Source organism: Leptosomus discolor, chromosome Z, assembly GCF_034619465.1.
Source record: "Leptosomus discolor isolate bLepDis1 chromosome Z, bLepDis1.hap2, whole genome shotgun sequence".
Taxonomy (NCBI): domain Eukaryota; kingdom Metazoa; phylum Chordata; class Aves; order Leptosomiformes; family Leptosomidae; genus Leptosomus; species Leptosomus discolor.
The window spans coordinates 91,250,692-91,267,024 of record NC_141419.1 but is presented as its reverse complement, the minus strand read 5'-3'; the positions used below and the strand labels follow the sequence as shown (position 1 = coordinate 91,267,024).

Genomic DNA, 16,333 nt, shown 5'->3' with positions numbered 1-16,333 from the left:
AGGCGCACAACACCCACAGTCCTTGCGGTGTAGGTAAAGGTCTGTCTGAGCAATCCAGAAAGAACACGGCTCTTCTGCCATGATGCTCACACAGCAGCAGTGCACAGACCATGCTGCTGAGTGACTCCAGCCTCAAACTCACCCCAAATGAGCTGTTCTTGGGTTTAACTTATTCTTTCTTTTTTTTTTTTTTAATCCAATACATCTTCTGTTTTTCAGGATCTTAAAGAATTGCTGGAGAAGTTGGAAAAGAATGAAAAGAAGCTGAAGAAGCAGCTGAAGATTTACATGAAGAAGGTCCAAGATTTTGAAGGTGACTTGGCTGTTGGTAGACATTGGGGTGGGGGAACAGCACTGTGGTTTTGCTGCTTTGGCCAACCTTGGAGAGCTGCAGGTTTTTTTCTTTCTCTTGAAGTAAGATTTTGCTCGTTCTGGCACACTAAACTAGTACTGAGCTCGTTGTTGGCATGACAGCAGGGAACTAAAAGTCCACATGAAGCTCCTGGGTCGTGCTTAGGCTGCCTGTGAGCAAGTACAGCTGCGCTGCTGTAGCTTTAGCTTGTTGAACGTGGCAAACTCGGAGGAAGGTCCACAAAGTGATGGAGGACGAGTGCTTGCTGGAGGTGTTGGCCTGATGCTTGGTGTGCCAGAGTTTGGACAGTATTTAAAGAAATCTTTTTGCTTTCATCGCTGTCAGTGCTGTGACCCAAGCAGAGAGAGAGAGAGAACAGCGGCTAGCAGGCAACTGCTCTGATCTGGGATTTTTAAGGGGGAAATTAAAACCACTTAGGATTAAAATATATATGTATATTCTGCTTGATCAGAAAACATCTCAAGTGTGACATCTGTGTTGTACAAAAGGAGCTTCCCATTCTCTGGCGATGCCGTGATTAATCATATAACCTTGTTCTCATGAGCTAATTTCTAAAAACTAGGCATTGAGTGAAATTAAGCCGAATAACTGGAGGGTTTCCACGGCTAACACAGCTGGTCTCTGTCAGCGTGATCTGCATGCAGCAGGCTGCTCTTTACTGCGGTACTTGCACGCTGGGCTCTCCCGTTTTATTAAACTTTTATGGAAGCACAATGCTCCATGGTGTGCCACCACGGTTCTTCAGCTTTACAGCCAGCCAGAAGATGTGATGCTTAGGTATTTTTTCGTTGCCTGGCTAATTTTTTTGCCCCTCTCTGAAAATGATACTCTATAAAAAGGTTCCCGTAGGGTTACTACCTTCTAGCCTGTGGTTCTTTGGGAAATAAAAAATGGCTTCATCTTTTCCTCTTTAGGTCCAACTTTTGCACTCTTCCTTTCATTCAGAGTCAGAACTACTGCTGACTGGTAATTCAAGACCTGGTTCTTTATATTTTTATAAGTCTGTTGAAGCTGATGAGATTATTGGAAATTTAATATATAGGGCTTTGACCTGGTGTCTGCTCTGAGGCCAATGGAGGACGTGAATAGTTCTCAATCACCAGATACCACCTTTCATGCTCTCCTCTCTTCATAGCGTCCCAAGGCACGGTACCAGCAGAGAGGAGGCAGCACAAGCTTGGCAACATGCAAGTTGCTGTCCAGAGAAAGGAGAAAGATTTTCAAGGCATGTTGGAATATTATAAAGAAGACGAGCCGCTCCTCATCCGAAACCTCATTACAGGTGAGGAGCTTGCTCCGCTTCTGTGCGTGGCTCCTCTTTCCGGGAGAGTTTGTAAACTTGGGGTCTCAAGACGGACAAATAGGTCTTCTGAAATTAATCCGTCCTGGGGCTGCACGCTTATGGTGACGGCAATTTCAGGAGGTAAAGCAGCGCAGCACTAAGCAGCTAGAATGGCATGGATATAATCCTTAAGGGCAGCAAAAATATGGAAAATGCAAAAAGGAGGCTGCAGTTTTTAGAGCAGGCAGTAACTTGAAGAGCTTGATACGAGGGGGTGATAGATGGGGAGGGGAGAGCAAAGGATAGATCCCGGGGATTTCGTGCAGCGATGGAACAGAGGTAGTTTGGTTTGTGAGGTGATAACAGAAAACAAACTTGTGAGCTCTTTTACGCTGGAAGGTCTGATCAGAATTGCTGCAGCATCCCCTTATTCAACGCTGCTAGAGAAGTCATGCTTCCCTGGCTGAGTGTTAGTATTTACCATCGCTCTCTAACGCCAGCAGAGTCTAGTGAGGATCTGAAAGGTGTTCAGAGAGCAGCACTAGCCCATTGCTGCGGTCTTTAAATTGCCCCTAATCAGACAGGCCCCTAATCCCACAGCTGCCATTATGATTCAGTATCTTGAGGGAAAGAGTGATTTACTACATCATGAATGCACAGGGGCATTTTACAACCCGTGGGAAGTATTCCTCAAAGCTTCAGGGAGCTTTTCTAAGGTTATTTGTGTGCTGCTTGGGTAGGCTTTCACGTGGTAAAGAAGATCTAGTGCCACATCTGTGCATCCCTAATGTCACAGGGGCACAAACCCCGGTGCAGACAATGCCACTCTCCCAAGCCCTTGTGCTGGGGCTCCTCTGCTGTGGCCAGCTCCAGCAGGTCCATCTGTCCTGCAGTTGGTTCTGTGTCCACACTGCGGGGAGGGATGCAAGTTGCAGAGCCAAAAGTCTCATCTTCCACAGGGCTGCGGGGGGAGAGGGGATTGCCTGGGTACGGCTCCGGCTTTGGTGTTCCCTGCTTCACCTGGCAGTTGGTGAGCTTCAAGAGGATTTAAAAAAAAAAAAAAAAAAACAAAAAACAAATCAAAAACCCAAACCCACCAACTCTTCTAGATCTCAAGCCCCAGGCAGTGTCTGCTACTGTTCCCTGCCTTCCTGCCTACATCCTCTACATGTGCATCAGACATGCGGACTACATCAACGATGACCAGAAGGTGCATTCCTTGCTCACCTCCACCATCAACGGCATCAAGAAAGTGCTGAAGGTAGGTGTCCTTTTTCTCTTGTCTTGGGGTTGAGATGATGCAAGGTGGTTATAACCATGTCAAAGTGTGTAATATTCAGCTCTCACAGTGATTTTCAAACCCAACCACTCTTAGATTCCCTTTTTAGAAGAACAAGGAGAATTATGATCTTAGCGGTAAAATTGTTTGCATTTACAGATTAAAAAAAAAATAAATGTTTGCAGGGAGCAAATGGCTAACACAGCCCATCCACAAAGAGAGAGCTTCCTGATTCCAGGTGGGGAAACACAAAATCACTTCGTCTTGCTTAGCCAGCATCCCCCACTGAAGGCGGGGGGTGTCTCACGTGTTTTAATTTTGCTCCTCCAGAAACACAACGATGATTTTCAGATGACGTCGTTTTGGCTGGCGAATACCTGTCGCCTCCTGCACTGTTTAAAGCAGTACAGCGGAGATGCGGTAAGGAACTCGTCGCTGACCTTGAGTATTCCTGCAGGAAGGGTCTTCAGGTGTTCTGGGTCTAGTGGCTTCCTTCTGGCTATGACAGGAGGTCATCTCTGACTTTTCTCCTTTGTTAATTTGGATATAACATGAGGCAGCTCCTAGAACCATAGAGCAGTTTGGGCTGGAAGGAACTTTTAGAGGCCATCTAGTGCAACCCCCTGCAGCGAGCAGGGACATCTTCCACTGGATCAGGCTGCTCAGAGCCCCGTCCAGCCTGACCTGGGATGTTCCCAGGGATGGGGCACCCACCACCTCTCTGGGCAGCCTCTGCCAGTGCTTCACCACCCTCATTGTGAAAAATTTCTTCGTTGTGTCTAGTCTGAACTAGACCAGAGCTTCATGGGACGTTGCACGGAGACAAGACATTTGAGAGCTGAAAGCAGGGTCCTTACGACACAACACGCCACAGAATATTTTGAACTTCATTGCCAACCGTGCACTTTGATTTGTCTGAGCAGGGGCTTTCCTTCTGGTAGGCTGTTTTTGAAGGCTGTTCCCCTGGTTTTACTAAGTCCCACACCTTTTCATTAACCAAGATTTTAAGACAGGGGAAAACTGTTCCAAATTTTGCAATTTTATTCTGAACGTTTCTGCTGATTTTTATTTTTTTCCTGATCTGTTCAACTGGTTCAAAATAACCACACTTTGAGAGCGCAAAACCGCATAATCATAATGTAAGATTTGGGAAGGAAATCCTCACATTTCTTGCCACCTCAGGAATATTTCTTAAGTTGAAATAAGTTTTATTGTAGCCAATACTTTCTGACAGAATCAGATCATCACAGTTCTCTTAGCACATTACGCGCTGCCGTCCCCACAGCCATATGTTCTGAGTATTAAAATTTTCAACAGAGCCAAATTATGTCATTTCTCACTTAGTCTTGATTTGTGTTAGGTATATTGAGGAATCAAGCTTTAAGAATAAATTAAAAAAATTTTAACTGTTCAGGTCTTTCACAAGGTACTGACTGGGGTGTGCAATCTCAGTGCTGGACTTCCAAGATTTAAATTAAAAATAATTTATGTAATACTTACTCATAGTTATGCTCCTGTTTGCTCTCTTCTGCCTGGCTAACAACATTATGTTTTAAAGCAGATCTTCCCCAGAAAACCAGCAGAGTTATAAAAAAACAAACCCAAACTTAAATATCACATTTTGTGCCATGATTTACTGTGTTAAATGAACCAGCTGTTTGCAAATTCAGTTGATAATTTGGTGAAAAAAAAAACAGAAGGGGAAAATCATTCTGAGCCGTTTCCAAAGTACTGTTATCTTTAGTGTGAAACCCAACCTATTTTTAAGAAAACAGGTTTAAAAGAAAACCCCAAACTAAATGCAGTCATGCAGTGCAAAGAGCACGATGCTTTTTCATCAGGAAAATGGAGAAACTCTGAAGTCGGCTCAGATTGTACATGCTGTATTTTTGCATTTTGCTAGGCAGCAAGCAACAAAGAGTTGCATTATTCTCATTTTGACACCAAATTGATAAGACCATACGAAACAGGCACCTGCGTGAATGACAAAATTCAGTTTGAACACATTTGCTTCCGCCACTAACACTGGCATTCATGTCTGAGCCCAGAACGTGGCGCCACAGCTCCCCCTTGATCAGAGGTCAGCTGCTGCTTCAGCAAAAGGCAGGGAATAAAGTCAGTTACTTGGGGAGATTTCTGAACTTTACATCAGTTTAAAATGTTGTCAGAGCATGTAACATGTGGTTTGTTGTTGTTTTTTTTTTTCTAAATGTTAATCTCAAAAATACTTCATTTGTGATTTAGTTTCCCGTAAATAATTGTCACTTACAGGGACAGACAAATAGCTAAAAAATTCTTGGGGACTGAAACTCATTTTCTAGCTCATATATATATATATATATTTTGCAATTAGTACAAATGTTGCTCCTTGCTAAAAATGAAATGAAAAAACTTGGCACTTAATGATGCTTTTCTTCAAAAAGCAGCCTTCTAGTAATAATTTACGAACAAAGGGCTGAGTAAATCAGAGCTGATTTATGAGTCTTGATCTTTTCCATAATAGAGCCTAAAAAGTGTGCTGTGGTAACATCTGGTTGTATTGTGATCTAAGGTTTTCTTGATACAGTGATTTTACTGGGCGATAAATAAGTGGAGTAATGAAACCAGGTGTTTTAATCTCCTTCTGTTCAGGGTTTCATGACACAAAACACGCCTAAGCAGAACGAGCACTGTCTGAAGAACTTTGACCTGACTGAGTACCGCCAGGTGCTGAGCCACCTCTCCATCCAGATCTACCAGCAGCTCATTAAGATAGCAGAGGGCATACTCCAACCCATGATCGGTACGTTCACAGCACGTTAGCTTTCAGGAGGGGATTTTTTTTTTTTTTTTTTTTTTGCTGTAATTATCTACTCTGAGTGTTTTCCAGACCTTTGTACGGTGCTAGCATGACTTCTCCCCAAAGGTAAAGCCTGCATTTGGTAGAGAGGCATATGTTAGAAAACAAAGTCTTGGTTTGGAGCAGGTCCTCCGGTTAGCACTTCGGGAGGCATACCTGGATGAGTTTTTGTTTTCCCCCGTGACAGAAACTAATAGGGACGAAGACTTTTTCTGCACCCTGCAAGGGTGAGTCAGTATGAGAAGACTTACCTCCTCAGCTAAATCCGTCCTCCTCCTTGCTAAGCTAATTGAGGGCCTGTTCTCAGGGCTTTGTTTTTTCTAGCTGCTGGTGTTTTCCTTGAGCCTCCCAGCCTGGACTCCTCTGTATCTGGGACTCTTTCCCTCTACGCTCCAAATGTCATTGCACAAATTCGGGCTGTATCTGGCGGCATCAACTCCTACCATTTCTGCACGTGTTCCTCCTGCTCCTTTCAGAAAGTTGTCCTGTTCCTCTAGCAGTTAGTCGGGCTGTAAGAATTCTGTTATTTCCATCTACCTTCGTTTCTCCCAATCCTTTGAGTCAATGAAGCACTTCAACTGCAGAATTTAAGGCTCTGTGGTGGGGATAGAGGGAGAGTTGATGACAACTCAAAGGAGAGCTGTTCCCTGTTTCTGCAGCATGGTAAGTGATTTCTGTATAGTAACACCAAGGGGAAAAAAAGTGTGATCTTACAGATATTTTGTGCGCTTCAACTATTCCACATTGTCACAGTCAACTAGCAATTCATGGACCTCTCCTGCTTTCAAGACCTCCCAGCATCCATCGTGTTGCCTCACTGACACTGCATCCATCACCGCTGCGTGTTTATGACTGCCCACGGAGGGATCAGTTCTTACCTCGAGTGACTAATAGGTGGATTCTGGCTTTTTTAGCTCATTTTGCCCCCTTTTTCAGTGTCTGCGGTGTTGGAAAATGAGAGTATCCAGGGGCTTTCCGGTGTCAAACCGATGGGCTACAGGAATCGCTCCTCCAGCACGGCAGATGATGACAGCTCCTACAGCTTAGACTCGGTCATTCGCCAGCTGAACACGTTCCACAGCATCATGTGTGACCAGGGGCTGGACCCCGAGATCGTGCAGCAGGTCTTCAGGCAGCTCTTCTACATGATCAACGCGGTCGCTCTGAACAACCTCCTGCTGAGGAAGGACGTCTGCTCGTGGAGCACGGGCATGCAGCTAAGGTGGGACGGGGGGCTTGGGGTGGGGATGTGCCTGCTTAAGCGAGTTTTGTGAATTTTATGGTGGAAAAAAGGAAAAGGAAATGCAGCGGTGTAAGTAAGGGGAGAAAGTGAATTCAGCAGGAGCCGGAGGCTCTGATTCTGCAGGTGGATCTTAAAAGACAAACCCCTCTTGCTGCGAGCAGTGCCTCTGGCCCCTTGCGAGCTGCAGGCAAGACATCTGCCGGGTTGGGATCAGGGGCCGGCGTGCCCCATTGCTGTCTTAGCCTAGTGTTGTAGTAAGGACTGAAATTCGCAAGGACGGCCGGTGCAAACCTGCCAGGAAGGGGTCGTGAATATTTATCAGCCCTGGCATAGATCTGTCAACTTACTTCTCATTGTAAAGGATTTAAACCTTCCTTTTGGAGCCCTCTCCCCTTGCAACAGTGGATGCTTTGCATGTTCCCCTTGAGCCTGAGAGTGGGCGCAGGCAAAGGCTTGTTTTTGGTGTAGATATTCTCAAAGGTACTTGGGTACCTTGCAGGATTTTGTTAGCATTTAAAAGCTTGTTAAAAGCTTAATTTTAATGGACTTTGGAAACTTGAACGAATCTGAATGCTGTAGAAAAGCACATTCTTTGTGTTGTTCAGCTGTTAAATGGCTCTTTTATTTCCAAAGTATACAGAGTATAAATTTTGCTTTGAGTTGTTGAGTATTAAGCTTTGATCTGGTTGTCTCTTGCCATGTGTATCACAAATATGCGTCACAAAAAGCCACCTATACCAGCACAGCCACATAACTTTAGTCTCATAGAGGATTTTTGAGGTTCTATGTCTTCTCGGTCAGCTCACACCTTACCTTTGTTGCTTACCCAGGTTTAACATAAGCCAGCTGGAGGAATGGCTGCATGGGAAGAATCTGCAGCAGAGTGGAGCAGCACAAACTCTGGAGCCGTTGATTCAGGCGGCACAGCTCCTGCAGCTGAAGAAGAAAACCTCAGAAGATGCCGAGGCCATCTGCTCCTTGTGCACATCGCTCACGACCCAGCAGGTAGGGAGCAGGGTGGAGACTTAGACCAGAAGGTACTGGTAATTAAAGGAATGGGAAAGGGCAGTGTCCCAGTGCCAGCTCTTCACTGCTCAGACTCAGCGTGGGGATGACTTTTCAGGACTCATGTTAGGTACTGACCCTTGTCAGAGGTGGTCACCACAGTGGCTCCTCTCCATCAGGTGCCACGGATGGCACTGGAGCTCCAGAAACCTGCAAAGTGGAACCCAGCCCTGAGGAGTTCATGGTATAAGTCAGACAGTTGGGATTTTAAACCCACCTGTTCTCTTTTGCCAGGGTCTAACCTGGCTAGGTCTGCAGGATGCCCACCAAGGATTGATATTTGGGGCAGGAGGTTGAGAACTGTGCACCTAGGCTGGCTGGATCCCACCTTGAACTTTGAGCCTCCATTCCAGGAGGATATAAACTCATGTTTTTAGCTGATGGATTGCCTGGCTGTAATTTGATAATGTCATAGGAAGGGAGAAGTGAGAGGTTCTTGGAGATCCTTTTTCCTTTATCTCTATCTCCCTGTCTTGAATGTGTGTTCTTGAGAGAAGCCAAGGGGCAGAAGGGGAGGAGCAGGAGTGAGGGGGCATCAAGAGAAGTGTTGTAGAGGTGACATCAGAAGTACTGGGAAGTGGTCACCCATGTCACCACATGCCAACGAAACGGACTCACAGAATGGTGGGGGCTGGAAGGGGCCTCTGGAGATGATCTAGTCCAACCCCCTGCTAAAGCAGGGTCACCCAGAGCAGGTCACACAGGAACGCGTCCAGGCGGGTTTTGAGTATCTCCAGGGAAGGAGACTCCACAGCCTCCCTGGGCAGCCTGTTCCAGGGCTCTGCCACCCTCAGGGTAAAGAAGTTTTTCCTAAAGTTCAGGCGGAACTGCCTGTGCTCCAGTTTGTGCCTGTTGCCCCTTGTCCTGTCACTGGGCACCACTGACAACAGCCTGGCCCCAGCCTCTTGACACCCACCCTTTAGATATTGATGAGTGTTGGTAAGGTCCCCTCTCAGCCTTCCCTTCTCCAGGCTAAAGAGCCCCAGGTCTCTCAGCCTTTCCTCGTAGGAGAGATGCTCCAGTCTCCTCATCATCTTCGTAGCCCTCCCCTCGACTCCCTCCAGCAGTTCCCTGTCCCTCTGGAACTGGGGAGCCCAGAACTGGACACAGCACTGCAGGTGTGGCCTCACCAGGGCAGAGCAGAGGGGGAGGAGACCCTCCCTCGACCTGCTGGCCACACTCTTCTTGATGCACCCCAGGATGCCGTTGGCCTTCTTGGCCACAAGGGCCCGTTGCTGGCTCATGGTCAACTTGTCATCTACCACAACTCCCAGGTCCTTCTCTGCAGAGCTGCTCTCCAGCAGGTCGCCCCCCAGCCTGTACTGGTGCAGGGGGTTATTCCTCCCCAGGTGCAGGACCCTACACTTGTTGAACCTCATGAGGTTCCTCTCTGCCCAGCTCTCCAGCCTGTCCAGGTCCCTGTATAATGCTGTTGTTCAGGTCTATTCCCAATTTACAAATATTGCCATAAGTGACTTTGAGAGGTCCGTAGGGGCTTACCGTACGGTCCAGCAGGCAAAGGAACACCAGGATGATACTTGTGCTACTCCTGCTTCTCACTAGTGTCATGGGAGACTTGTTACAGCCGTATCAAGACAAACCGTTAGTGGTGCTTTGTATTCTGGAAGAGTTTGGCTTCTCATGACTGTCTGTAATCTTATTTTGTTTTCAACAGATTGTAAAGATACTTAATCTCTACACTCCTGTGAATGAGTTTGAAGAACGTGTGACAGTAGCTTTCATACGAGACATACAGGTAAATTAAAGGGCTGTAAAGTGGAGGAGATAGTACTAATGACGTCTGTATTAAGTCATTACTAACTCGGGCATTTTGTAATAGGCATGCTACTGCATGTTGTCCCGAATTCAGTGCTCCGGGTGTGCACACGCTTGCTTGCAACATACAGCCACAGGGATAAACAGGCTGTTAATCACAAAGAGCAATGAGCACCGAAGTTCCCAGCCCAGCTCATCCAATGCTCTTGTGTAGCAACACGACTCAGAAGGAAGGTTGCAGGAGTCGGCAAAGCGCCGGTGAAATGGAGTTACCTCTGAGATACAAGGCTGAAATTGGCAGCTAAAGGAAAAATAAATACATGAAACGCAAACATCTTGTAGTGCTCGCAAGGAGGAGGCAGGAAAGAAACAGAAATGTGTTCAGCTGCTCCTGGAATGTGCCTCCTCCGCTGAGCGGCTGAATCAGAAGCGGTCTGCTGGTATCGTGCAGTGCTGCTTTTGCTGTGCAAGGGGGTCGTGTTGTCTCCAAGTCCTGCATCTTGCTTCGTGGTTGTGTAGAAAACGTAGCCAGGTTCTTCTTGAAGCAGTGTTTCCTGCAGTCTGTGTAGAAATTCCTGAAAATATTTGCTCAGAGGAAGGCTGCTGCCAGAGAGAACAAAATAGTTCTCACTGGTTCTTGCAGTGTCTCTATAAATTGGGTACATTCTCAAACCTTTGATGTTACACATGACAAATGCAAAGAAAAGGCAACAACTGATACTGAACTTGTTTTCTTCTCCCTCGCTTCACAGATGCACTTGCAAGAGCGAAATGATCCTCCGCAGCTGCTGTTAGACTTCAAGCACATGTTCCCAGTTTTGTTCCCGTTCAACCCATCCTCCATAACCATGGACTCGATTCACCTCCCTGCTGCTCTCAACTTGGAATTTCTCAATAAAGTCTGAAGGAAGTATAATTAAACCCACCTCTCCTACCCAGGGACCTCCAGCAAAGAAAGAAAAATCATGAAAAGAAGTTAAGGAGCTCTTTAAATATGGACTGAACAGGTTTAGGGAAGAACTAATGTGCAGTAAAAAATGGATGCTGAAATGTACAGTAAAAAAGAGACTGATCTGTATGTGATTTTTTTTTTTTTTTTTTTTTTGGTAATTTGCAGCTCCGAAATAAGGATACTTGAAATGTAGATTTCTTTTTTACTCTTGATTTTGTGTTGACATAGGTCAAAGCCCATAATCCTCTCCAAATCCACCAACAACAAAAAAGGTGAATGGGAGGCAACTTACTTTGATCTTCGTAGGTGTCCATGAAGAAATGACAGTTCAATCAAAAAGAAGATCTGAGACACTGGGGCTGCCTTGAAGGATGTGTAGTTTGTCTAGTAGCTAGGTCGTTTTGCAGGTATTGATAATGGGACATGCGAGTCTGCCTCTTGTTCTTGCTAGTAACTGCATCCCGATAGTGAGTTGAGAAGTACAATGCAGAAGGTGCAATTAATGACGGGCTTAGACGCTGCTCGTTTCCAGTGACATGGAGTTTGTCACAAATTCTATGTTTAAGAAACGCTCTTGCTCTTCCTAACTGCATCCAGTGCATCTGCTTCATGGGAATTCAAATAAACCGGCAGTTTGGACTTCCTTCTGTTACCAAATTTGCCTTAGTTTTGCAAAGGGTTTGTTCTGGTGAAATAATCTCGAGACAAGTGACTGCCGTAGGCCTCCTGCGTCTAGTGTAGGCGAGCATCATCCTGATCCCTACTGTTGGCTTTCCCTGTGCTTTTAAATGTCAAAAACTTTCATCCAGTGGCTATCGAGGTTCTTGGACTTCTTACATGGCCTGTATCAGAATCTCATAGCTAGATAAGACACGTTAAGGCAGCCCAGATTGATCGTCAGGTCCTCAGTCCTGCTAGGAGTTAGTCCTAGCCAGAGCTGTCCATGGAAAAACTCATTTCAGTTCAATAGCCATCCGAAATATTCCCAGTCGGGCAAAGACAGGGCCTAGATACATGGAGAAAACTTAAAAAAAGAAGTTTTAAACCAAAAGGGAATGGGTAAGCACTGCGAGCATTTCCCCCTTTCCACTTCATAGTGGTCTTGTCCAAGCAGCGCTGAACTTCCCTGCTTTCTGCTTTTGTGGTTGCGGTTCCTGAAGTCTCAGCAGTTCCACGATGATTAAGAGCTTTCAAAAAAAAAAAAAAAAAAAAAAATTCTGATTACTTTTAGTTGGTGTAAATCCTATCCTAACAGCAAATTTATGACCAGGTACCCAGAGGATTAAAATAGAACATGAAGCCTCTTAAAGATACGTGAAATCCCGCCGTGCTGCAGCCCCCTTTTTAGGTAAGGAGTGGGTTTTGATTTAAACATCCTGTATATAGCCTATGTATATACAAACTGTATGTACTATATCTGTATATTACTATCCAAAAAGCACATTTTTAAAGAAAAAGTGGAGTGCTGTGGAGAATGCCATTGGTAAATGCCTTGTTTCAAATGGACTATGGTTTAGCACAGCTGTTACCAGTGAAGGACAGATTTAAGACCATTCCCTAGAGAAAAGTTCTCTTTTTTTTTTTTGTTTTTTTTTTTTTGTTTTTTTTTTCCCTAACCCAGCTAATTCTAGAAGAAAATTTAACGCTTGTATAGCACCAGGACTACCTCCAGACTCCAGTCCTAGAGCGTTTGCATCTACTGCGTGTGTTCAGTAGTGCCTTCATCTCCCCTCCATACTCAGTGAGGATAACGCTAGCATTTTGCTGTCTGCGCCCAGCAAGCCCACGCTCTTCTGTCCCTTGCTCGGCTGCAATATTTTTATTTATTGGACCTACCTCTTTTCATGAATGTTTCTGCAGCGCTCTTGAATTTAATTTTTTAATTGTAGCTCAGCCTTTTTTTTTTTTTTTTCCCCCACGCTATAGTAGTCATCATGGTTTAAAAATAAAACTAATTCAAAGCAGAACTCAGTCCTTGCTTAAGGCGGTTTTAACGTTGAGCTGTTTCTCATAATTCGCCTTAGGCCAGCAGTTTCCTCTCATGGAGGTGTCCCATGGGGATTTCCAAGGGGAGAAGGTAGTTCTGCCTTTGGGACAAGGGACATCCATGGAGCACTGGGGCCTCAGGAGGGATGAAATACATTTTCTCAGGCTCTTCAGGTCTCTACCTCTCTCTGATGTAAATTATTCAGAGTGCCATTCCCAGCAGATTGATTAAACCGATGCTTAGCGTTCAGACTAAATGACAGCTTGCTGCAGAATCCTCTTCCGCAACGGTTTTGTTGCTGATCACAATTATGGAACATAGTTAATGGTCTTTTAGGGGATACTGGTCTTTCACTGGCATTTTCAGGGTCATAATTGATAGGTACAACAAAGAGACTTTCTTAAAAACTCATGGTATAGGTACAAATGGCAACTGGGATTTAGTGTCTTGATCTGTGATAATGTAGTTTATCCATTAAAATCCAGCTGGAAGAAGACTCTGTAGAAACTACCTTTAATAGATGTTACGTTTTTCAGGTAGCAGGTTTTTTAATTTGTTTTTAAATTATCATCCTGATCAGTCGCTACACTCAAGCATGCCTTTCTTTCCTCAGATTGTATTTTATTCTTTATTTACAGAGCAAATTTAACACAAAGCATGGCTTTGAGAAAGCTGGCTGCTTTCCAGATCTGTCTTATTTTTAAATATTGATTATTAAGTTGAGCATTTTCCCACTGTGTGCCTTTAGCTGTTACTAAGGTAACTGACTTCTCAACCACTGTTTCTCTGAAACGAGCATTAAAATGTGGGAATATTTTTATTGTTCTGTCCTAAAAAGTTGTCTGTGGATTTGTAAAATCTCCCTCTGAGGAGGTCTGCAAAACCACTTTGAAGTTCCTAAGAAAAAAACAATACTGATTTTTGCATGGATAATACATCTCAGAAAAGCACTATTGGGAATCAAAACACCCAAAATGAAATGCCTCCCCCAAAAACTAAATCACACAAACCACCACCACTCTGAAACCAGCACTTCAGATGCCAGTTCAGGCATGTGGTGTCTGACCTATGAGAAGCACGCACAACAACATGAGTACTTCGTTTTCCCCCCAAAAATTGATTTTTTTTGGTTTTGGCTGTTCCTTTTTTCTTTTATTGGCATTTTGTATCTGAGGTTGCTTATCTTCCAGCTGGAAAAGCTGTTGCAGTAGTTAACTGTAGAAAAGAACACTGAATTTATGCAATTCTACATGACAAATATTTTTCGCTCACGGGAAAGGACTTCTTTGTATGAGTGAGACAGTAATAAAACATGGGCACACTGCAGAATTTAAGCATAGTGGCTGCCTTTCCTGATAATACTGCGACTTAAACGCTGAGATCACACCACAGACGTGAGCCTCCATTGGTGTGAGTCGCAAAAGATAGAAGTAAAAAGATGCACTTGAAAGAACGGATCATTTTCCTCCATTTTCAATAGTAAATGAACAAAATGTATTCTTTCTCACCATATTTAAGTGGAAAATTAGCATTTTGCCATTGCATATAAATACAACCTGATGAAAACGAATTGTATGAACTGCCACAAAGCTCTAACTTTATTGATTCACGTATGTTATAGTCAAAAATAGATTTTTTCTTTTTTTTTTTTCCTGAAAGAAGTTCTAGTGATGTAAATGTGAAGTAAAACAATCCATAAGATGCCTTCCCCAAGCAATAAATATGATTTATTTCCAGATGGAAATGCCACTGGACAAAAACTTTCAAATTAAGGTGAAATTAGAAAAAAAAAAAAAGAAATTGTCAAAAAATGTGCTTCTACAGCATAATGTGTTTTTTTGTTTGTTCGGGGTTTTTTTGGGGGTGGATAGTGGGTTGTGAAGTCTTATTACCTTAACAAGCAGAAGGTATAGCTGCTGTTTAAGAAGTTGAATGATACACAGAGCAAATACTGTAGATGAACTACTCCAGCTTATAAAATATTTTTCCATTTTGAACAAATCTGTAAACTACACTGTTGTTTATAGCAAAATGCTTGTACTAGCCACTGTAATATTCAGCTGTGGATAAAAAAGAATTTGTGAAATAAACACTTTTGAAGAAATGGTGGCTTTCCGTCAGAAATGGGCATGTAAAAAATACACCTTTTAATACATGCTGCAATCTCTCAGGAACATTTCTCTTTATGATAAAGGACTTGCAAACACAAATGAAGAGTCGCAAAGCTTTTACTTAAGACTTGGAAACGTTTAGAAGTTACAACTTAATTTTTAGAGGTGCTGAAGTATTGTGGGCTAATTAGAAACCACTGGAGCGTGGAAAATTACAGCCTTGGAGGCTGTCGCAAACGAACGGAGAAGAGGGGATGCAGTGCCGGCCCCTGTGCCTGTGCTTAAGTCAATGGCAGAGAGAGGCAATCGAGTAAAACCCTCTGCTTTTTTAAAGACAAAGTTGTGCGTTGCTTTATCTCTAGATGCATAAAACCATTGGAATTATGTAGGGAAAGCAGCGGATTTTTTTTGAATCAAAAATGGGCTTGTTCACAGGAAAACGTTTTTTCTTCTAGAAAATTTATTGAAAAATTGGGTCAATATGGCAAATTTTATCAGTACATGAAATAAAAATTTTGTACGGGTTAGCGATCCTCCCATCTTCTGCCCTCCGCGGTTCCGCTGAAGTTTTTCCGCACGTAAATCCTATCTCAACGCGCATTTGCAACCACCGGAACGCCGAGAGGCTGGTTTTGGGGCTCCCCTACGCGCAGCCGGGAGGTCGCAATGGGCAGGGGACAGGGAGAATCATCACAGACTGGTTTGGGTGGGGAGGGACCTCAAAGACCATCCAGTTCCACACCCCCCTGCCATGGGCAGGGACACCTTCCACCAGACCAGGTTGCTCCCAGCCCCATCCAGCCTGGCCTTGAGCACTGCCAGGGATGGAGCACCCACAACTTAAATGTTCTCCTGGAGGCACGTCCCACCCGAGCCCAGAAAAGGCTAAAGCTTGGAAACAGCGGCAGGGCCGGGCCCGCCAAGCAGCTCAGGGCTGCAAACCTCCACGACACCCCCAGAGGAGGCGCTCAGGGGCTGGGGAGGGGGTGACTTCTCCTCCCCTCAGGGCTCCCTTGGCCGCCCCCCGCGGGTCTCAGGTGCCTTCCCCAGCACAAGCTTCCTCACCGGTCCCGCGGAACTCGGCTTGCGCAGCGGCTACTCATCACGGACCGCGGCGGGGCGGCCCCGGGCGGAGGGCGTGAGGGGCGGGGGGGGGGAACAGGCCAGGCCATCCCGCCTTCCCGCCCTCCCGCCGCCGCCGTGGTCAGGGCCCCGCCGTGGGGGTCGGCTCCGCTCCGCCGCCGATTCGCCAAACCCACCCCCCCCCCCCCTCCGCCTTTTCTAGGCTCCGGGTGGGGAGCGGTGAGGAGGGAGGAATCAAGCCAAGTAGAAGTGAAATTTAAAAAAAAATAAAAAAAATAATAAAAAAAAGAAATTTAAAATTTCTCGCTCCCCGGCGTGGCGAATGTGAGGCGGGGCGGGCTCA

The 16,333-nt window shown here is 45.1% G+C and overlaps 1 protein-coding gene across 1 annotated transcript in view; it reads left to right on the top strand.

Annotated features, from left to right (window-relative positions):
• MYO5B (myosin VB) overlaps positions 1 to 10,762 on the top strand; it is a 150,854-nt gene extending 140,092 nt beyond the window's left edge. Inside the window, exons 32-40 of the mRNA XM_086480191.1 lie at positions 220 to 313; positions 1,509 to 1,655; positions 2,765 to 2,916; positions 3,265 to 3,354; positions 5,566 to 5,716; positions 6,710 to 6,995; positions 7,847 to 8,021; positions 9,757 to 9,837; positions 10,610 to 10,762. Of these exons, the coding sequence (XP_086336317.1) occupies positions 220 to 313; positions 1,509 to 1,655; positions 2,765 to 2,916; positions 3,265 to 3,354; positions 5,566 to 5,716; positions 6,710 to 6,995; positions 7,847 to 8,021; positions 9,757 to 9,837; positions 10,610 to 10,762 (1,329 nt within the window). The remainder of the gene's footprint in view (positions 1 to 219; positions 314 to 1,508; positions 1,656 to 2,764; positions 2,917 to 3,264; positions 3,355 to 5,565; positions 5,717 to 6,709; positions 6,996 to 7,846; positions 8,022 to 9,756; positions 9,838 to 10,609) is intronic.
• Positions 10,763 to 16,333: the final 5,571 nt, after the last annotated feature.